This window comes from Papaver somniferum, chromosome 9 (assembly GCF_003573695.1).
Source record: "Papaver somniferum cultivar HN1 chromosome 9, ASM357369v1, whole genome shotgun sequence".
NCBI classification, from domain to species: Eukaryota; Viridiplantae; Streptophyta; class Magnoliopsida; order Ranunculales; family Papaveraceae; genus Papaver; species Papaver somniferum.
Window position 1 is genome coordinate 57,828,985 of NC_039366.1, and position 7,874 is coordinate 57,836,858.

The 7,874-nt window shown below is 33.5% G+C and overlaps 1 protein-coding gene across 1 annotated transcript; it reads right to left on the bottom strand.

Annotated features, from left to right (window-relative positions):
- Positions 1-1,741: 1,741 nt before the first annotated feature.
- LOC113309263 (zinc finger protein ZAT5-like) lies at positions 1,742-3,218 on the bottom strand. Its single transcript, XM_026557681.1, has one exon. It carries the CDS (start codon positions 3,013-3,015, stop codon positions 1,930-1,932), a length of 1,086 nt encoding a protein of 361 aa, XP_026413466.1. The 5' UTR covers positions 3,016-3,218; the 3' UTR covers positions 1,742-1,929.
- Between the last annotated feature and the right edge of the window lie 4,656 nt (positions 3,219-7,874).

Sequence of the window (7,874 nt, forward strand, 5' to 3'; positions counted from 1 at the left end):
AAAACAGCTTAAAAAACAAATTCATGCCCTGAAAAAATATTTTCATTTATTCTTTTTATACTTTTTTAAATTAAGATGTTGGTATAAAAATCAAAATATGAAAATTAAGATAAGAAAAGGTTAATACTTTAATTAGGGAAAAAAATACTAACGTAGCAGAATCTAAACAAAATATGGAGAAAATATCCTAAAAATATTTCCGTTTATTTTTCTTATTTAGTCTGTCAATTTTTGTAATTTTTCTTTGATTAAAATGTTGGCATTAAAAAAATGGAAATAATCGTGGAAGAAACAATTTATGGAAATTAATAATATTTTCGGTATAAAATATTCTCACTAAAAAGAATATTCCACAGTTTCAAAGATTTAAGTCTTAATTTTAAAAAAAATCTTAAGGTCCGGATTTTATTAAAATAATGTAACATAGTGTAAGAATTTTGCTAAAATTTTAGCCAGGATTAAGGATTTCGTCTACCTACCACAAAAAAAGAGGGTGGACGCAACCACTAAATTTGGGACATCGAATCGAATCTATTTAATTAGAAATTGACGGTCACGAAATGTAAGGGGGCTAACTTGTATTTCGGACAATCAAAAGCGAGGGTTTTGTTCACCGGCCAATGAGAGGGGAGGTAAACGCAACTCTCGACGTGGTGTGAGAGATGTGATTGGGTGTTTAAGTTGTTGATATGGTCTAAACAGAATTTTACCAAGCATGTATTACCATTAATATTTGATCTTTTTCGGAAAGTATATGAATATCTGAATATTCAAAAATGATCGAGCAACGCGTGAAAAATAAAAAGAATTCCCGAGAGTCTTTTCTGGTGGCTACTAATTCCTATTCTTGCTTTATTTTGAGCCAAAGAAATATGAATGAACCAAATTCCAAATTACATGATTATTCCTTGGAAAAATTAGTGATAAAGATTAAAGGATAATAAAAATGTGTATATTAAGCTATAGAGAGAAAGAGAGAGAGAGTAATAGAGGTGGAATTGGTAGTTAAGTACTCGCACTTCCTATCCATTTATTCTGTGTGTCACTTTTGTAATGAAAACCAACAGAAAACCAAATGAAATGAGAGAAGAAAGAAAACCCTTTAGGCCGTGTTTGGCACCTTTGGCAACATAAAACTTAGCTAGATTAGAGTTTTCTCTTACTTAATTAGGATTACCATAAAATAGTTAAGCAAAAATGTTGTTTGTTTTTCCATTAAATCCCGTACGGTTGTATGTTATATTTTATTTGTCTAGTATTTAATTTTACTGGAAAAGATTTAATTTACTTATTATCATAAAGGGAAAATATATAGGATAATTAAAAAAAAGGTTAAAAGGTTAGGATAATTACCCATTTTAAAAAGAAATATAACTGACTATTCTTGGTTGGGATTTTGGTATCCTGGATATTTGGGAGAATAGTGTAACCTTACTTTTTTAGCTTACTAAAATTAGGGAAGGTTATGCTATTCCTGTCCAAACTTAGAATAAAAAGAAGACAAACACCTTTTAACGGTTATTTTGGAGATAACCCAACCTAGGATAGGATATCAAACGTGCCAAACGCGACCTAAACTTTCCTTGTAATCAAAACAAGCAATAGTTGAAGGAAGAACCTAATCCACTAACACTTTTTTGTTGGTACAAGAAACCCTAAAATTAACTTCTACTTTCTCCCGATCTCTTTTTTCTTTTACATAATTAGAATTTTGACATTAAAAATGAAAGAAAAAAAAATATTACAAAAATAACTGAACAATTGTTGTAAATATAATTGAACTAAGTCAAATGATGAACAAATTGAGGTAAGAAAAAAAATATGAATTGAAAGAATCAATAATTGTGAATATTAATAAAAAAAATCACAATGCTAATAATTCACATTAAAGATGAATTAGAGAGATTAAAATGATATTTGGGGTATTGTTTAGTAATGGCAATCAACTAAAGGAGAAGCAGAGAAAACCAGAGATTGTTGTTTAGAATTAGAATTTGAACCGAAAGTGAATTTACCCTGCTGTTCATCGTCTTGCGGTGCCGGTAAATTTAGATCCAATGACAGTAGATTTCTTGTTTTCTGCATCTTCGGGTGGTGAAATTCTTCAGTTCCAGATATACTAGTGATTGTGCTTTTGGTAGTATTGTTATGATTAATAATGGCAGAAATTGCAGAAGAATTCGTTGTTGTTGCTGCTGCTGTAATTGGGCTTGTTCTATGTCTTCTCATATGACCACCCAAAGCTTGACCAGAAGAAAATTCAGCGCCACAAATTGAACACTCATGAACTTTTGATTTGTTGTTGTTAAAACCCATTGATGACGAAGTTGTTGTTGTTGCTTTAGAAACTGGAATTTGTGCTTCGGATAATAATACCAGAGATTTCTTCAATTGTTGCTGTTGATGATCTTCAACCATGAGAAGATTTTTGGGTTTTTTATGACTAGCTCTATGACCACCTAAAGCTTGAAAAGAAGGAAAACACCTATTGCAAGTTTTACATTCATAAACATAGAACCCAGATTTCCCTATTATTGACGCTTCTGTAATTCTTCTACTATTAAATCTTGGAACAGCAACTTCCATTAAGTTAGTTGTAGTAGTAGCAGTAGTTACAGTAGGAATTACAACGTCTTCTTCTTCCTCTGGATGTTGAATACTTGTTTTATCATTATTACCATGTCCTCCTCTAGCCAAGAGAATCAAACAGTTCGCCATATCTTCATCTTCTTGATCTTCAGCTTCGTTATTAGTGATAAATCCAGTTGTGGTCGACGAAGTCGGAGAAACAGAAGAATTATTCATTATAATCTGAGTATTATCGTTATTATTGTTATCATCACCATTTTCAACATTACCACCATCATCATCACCACTACTTGTAGGTGCCGTATTAGTTAAAGCAAGAATAATCGGCGACTGAAGTCTTTGACGTTTCGTACGTTTTCCTTTAGCTATATACGAGATATCATTAGAACCCATATTCAGAATCATGTTTTCCTCTTGAATCTCCATGAAAATGCAAAGATCAAAGCGCCACCACCACCATAGAAAAGAGAGAAAGGGGGAGAATGAGAGATAGAGAGAGAGGTGATGAAGGAAAGAGTGAGTGGGCGTTAATATATATTTATAGAGAGTGTGTGTGTGTTAAGGAGGGGGGGAATGAATGAGAATGAGAGAATTTTAGTTGTCAAGGAGCCGACTCTTTCTCTCTAGGTGTCTGTGTGTGTGCTGTGAAAACCGTGAATTAGTCCGCCAATTAATCCTTTTCTTTATGTTTTCTTGCGTTTATAACCCTTGGAAGTTAATTACTTGTTGTTGTTTGTGGTTTAAATAAGGAAAATTTTCATTCTCTGGTCCAGCTTCATACTGCTTTGATTGTGAAATTACAGTATATGCAAAGTTTGTTATAGAGGAGAGTGTCTGGTGTTGAGCCGTACGAAAAGAATAACCACCACACCACTACTACTATATCACTTGCGGCCTTCTCATTTTCCATTTTTCTAGTTCACTTTTTGTTCACCAACATTCCAATTTTGGGTGAACAAAACACCACTTAGGATTTGCACGTGGCAGTGGGGTTGTGCTACATTGCACAAATTTTTTAGGAGCTAATTGTCAAGGGCCATTAGTTGGCTCCGATCCTTACTGTAAAATACATATTTTTGGGCTTTGGTCGAGCTTAGAAAATTTTCAAATCCCTATGCATGCGTAGCAAAAGTGATCAAGTATGTGGCTGTTGATTTTATGATCAAACACTTGTATCGCCCAAGGCATGAGAGAAATTTAATGTGATCCCGGTTCTATATAGACTTATATAGGATAAGAGCTCCGCATGTTTATTGCCATATATCTTTATATGGCTTAGTTCACCTCTCTTCAGTCACCACGTTTAATGAGGCTACTTTCATGAGTTGATTTAATTTGATTTGATTTCTTTATGGCATTGCATCATTATCCAACTATTTATGATTGCTTTTGTATCTGGGCTTTACAAAAACTTATATGTGGTAGCTAAATGTTAAAAAAACCGTATATATGTGCAGTATAGTTATTGCCGTCATCAATCTCACTGGACTGTCTTGAGCTTGAAATGTTTTGGTAAATGAATTTTAATTTCACCGCCAAAAAAGCATCAGCCAACAGAGGATTTTCCATTTTAGGGATCATGATTTTGCAGCTGACTATACTAAGTCTGGCACAGAGATGCAGTGAGAAAAGAAAAAAGGACAGAGAATGAACACACGATCTTTGTAACTGAAAATAAGACAAATGTAGCTCTCGAGTGGGGTGCATATATAATGTGGGTAAAAGCAAAAGAAAAAAACAGTTAGGTAAAAGGAATAAGGTTTGTTTGTTACGAGTACTATACGTTAAGTCCGTTTCACACTCTCCTCCTCTTACCTCTCAAGGCCAAGCCAACGAAGTTGAATAAAAAAAGAAGCAACAGAAACAAGTAATGCAGGCACGATAAAAGCATTCGCTTCCCATCATTCACTCTTTAGTGAATAGTCTATACTCTTCACTTGACAGATCCTCTCTTTTTATTAGACAGAAGAAGAACAACAAGTGAGATTCGGTTGGTTTTAGTTTACAAGCAAACTCTATCATTGCTTTTCTTCAACGATTTTCTCTCTCAAAGACATTTCTAGTGCAAGGCTGGAACTACCAAAATTTGCGGTTTATTTAATGGATTAAACGGAATTTAGCCGTATTTAAATCAATTTATCACTTGCTAAGTATGTACTAATTAAATGTTTATAATCATTGGGCACTATTTAAATTTCTTGGATGATCAAGATTGTCGATGATAATTGAGGTTGGTTTTAGCCACTGACACGTCTCTCTTATCATAATGAGTGGGGTTAATTCTATCTCCTACATTATACGTAAGAGGTGTTATATACGTGATCGAATGATATAAGATTTTGATTTGATAATGTAAGCTTCTTGAGAATTGTGGGAGTCACGTTCGTAAGTGAAATGTGATAAAACAGGTATCAGAAGGACGGTTTCTCTCGATCGGTGTATCATTCCGTTAGGCAAAAACCATATTTATACAAGTGGTGGTAAATATATTAAAAAGAAAATAAGAGAAAATAACTAGGAAAAGGAAACAAACTAAAATCTAATTAATGTGGATAATAATCCTTGATAACTAAGCAACACTAATACGATAACAATATCTTTAGCATACTAATACGAAATAATATCTTATTAATACGAAATAATATTTTTAACAAACGGTCCGCGAATTATAACCTCAGAGGTGTCACCATCATTCCACAAAAAACCCATCAAAACAAAAGTAACACAAAAACCCCATCAAAACAAAATTAACACAAAAACCCCAAATTTAAACGTTGGTTTCATCAAATTTGGGGTTTTTATACCAATTTTTAAAAATTTGGGGTTTTTGTATCAATTTTGTTTACGATAGAGTTTTAATGGATCCCAACATTTGAGTGGGGTTTTTGTACCACAAGTTTGGTCACCTTGGATTTTTATGACTAATTTTGTTTAACAAAATGCACATTCTGAGATTACCCAACCCGATATCGTAAAACTAATCCTTGACAATGTGTGTAGTAACTTAACATATGGTTTATATTCCAAGCACAGTCTTAAAATCATGCCATCACGCATAACAGTACCTAACAACACAACGAAACATATATTATTATAATATAATGATAAAGTTATTGGGTGATGATACCAGTGATCTGAGTTCAAAATTCATCAGTACCATTTTTTTTACCGATCAAAAGAAAGAAAAAAAAAAGCCACAACGAGTATGCATCTTTTATGTCATCCTATACTTTGTATAGCATGAAAGTGTACATTTACTGTGCACTTATGTGCGTGGTATAGCACGAGTCCATGACTAATTAGTCTCCATTAGGTGTATTAATCTCATTTGATGCCTTATGATCTCTTCGAATGGATAAGGTTTAATTATTGAATTTAAATATTTAATCAACGTTCACTTCTCTAAATCCCTTCAGTAACAGTTAACACCCAAATCAAGACTCGGGAGTGAAGTTCAAGTGAAGCTGACATTGTTATTTATGTTTAGGGGTATTTTAGTCTAAATGTCACTTTCCATGGCTTAAGTACAAGAATTAGATGTGCCAGTGTACTGTAAACAATGTTTTGATGATCCCTAGAAAGATTGTGACGTGACGTGCTCCTGGGATAAGGGGGTCAAACTGTTTGTGGTGTACCTAGAGATGTGCGCCAAGTGGATCCTGTGGCTATGGTTTCACTCAGCGATGGAACCAGGATTTGAAGTTGGGGTGGGCTAAAAAAGAATTTCACGCATTCTCAATTGCAAAAAAGAGAGCATAAAAATGACTGAAATGGGCAGAGTGTGCAACACACTATTTTTTTGCTTGAAGCACAACGCATTGAATCAAATCTGTTCATACAACATGTCCAAGACTTCATATTTCAGGCTGAATATTCAAACAATAAAATAAAAATTGATTTTTATAGATGGGAGATTTACCTGCAAACTGCTATGAGATTTTCCACAAAGAATAGAGGTAACTGAGCTTAGTTTCTCATTCCATTCCAGGGAATTTCAAGTCATTTTCAGCTTCAAACACAAAATTAGCTAAATACACACTTATATAAGAATACATTCACTAATATAAGAAACCATAATGATTGCAAAAGATAACGACACCGTCTATTTATATATATATATATAAACTAATTACAAAAGGATTTGTCGTGTTAATTACAAAAAGAATCGTCCTTTTTACAAAAGGTTTATAGGAAGACGACATACTAGCAGGACAAATATCTAGTCATGCAATATAAATATCCACAAAAAAAAGGTTGACGAAAACATTACTTTATTTCCAGTTGCACTCTATGATCATGTAAAGCAATGAAAACCTCAATAATAGATTCTACGGAAACACCTTCCCCAAGGAGTCTTTAAATGTAAATCATCATGGAATCATTAAGAAAATCTTGGCCCATTTTATTCCGGATGGTTGTTTTAACACAATTCATAGCTGAGAAGAAGCGTTCGACAGTTGCCATAGAAACGGGAAGTGTCAATACTAGGCGTATAATCTTATCAATCTCAAAAAAAACAACTGACTTACATGTTTCAAACATTCGCCGACATAGTTTAGAAATAGTAGACAATCCTTGAAAAGATTCATGAGAAAGCACATCAACTTCATAATGCTCCAACTGATTTCTCAATATATGTATATCTTGATTACTAAAGTCTGCTGCATAGAACTTTTCAGCGAGCATGCAAATATCTTCAATTTTGAAACGCCTAAATTAATCTCTAGGATCCAAAGCGGCACTAAGAATAAGAAGTTCCATTGTGTCTTCAGGAAACCTAGTCTTTAACTCAACCAATTGAACATCTATAGCCGCATTAAATATATTAACACGATGATGATGTTCTTCTGTAATGTTATCAACTTGTTGACACGAGCGACCGGTACCAATAAGATGTCGAGCTTTCATATCTGGCATATGAATACCATGCTTCTCACAAAATAATTCAACAGATTCCAAAAACTTTTTCAGCCATCATCTCTCAATCTCTGAAGAAGTGTTTTGGTAGTTGAAACCAAATTCATAGCATTTACTATATCTTGCGGGGACGGACCCAGAAATCTTTCGTAGGTAGGGCTGGAATATCACCAACTAACAATGCCGCCAAAGGCCGCGACAAATTTTTTATAACGAGAGTGATTAATTGGAATTTGCATATAAAATACTAGATAAATAGACAATTATAAGATTAAAATCCACAAATATTAATTACGTATAGTGATTGGAGAAGGGAATTTACGCTTTATAGAAGAAGAATAAGAAAGTAAACGGATGTGACAAAGAAA

What these genes read in the sequence shown, in the direction of transcription:
- LOC113309263 (XM_026557681.1), bottom strand. Translation starts at nt 3,015, where the DNA reads ATGGAGATTCAAGAGGAAAACATGATTCTGAATATGGGTTCTAATGAT.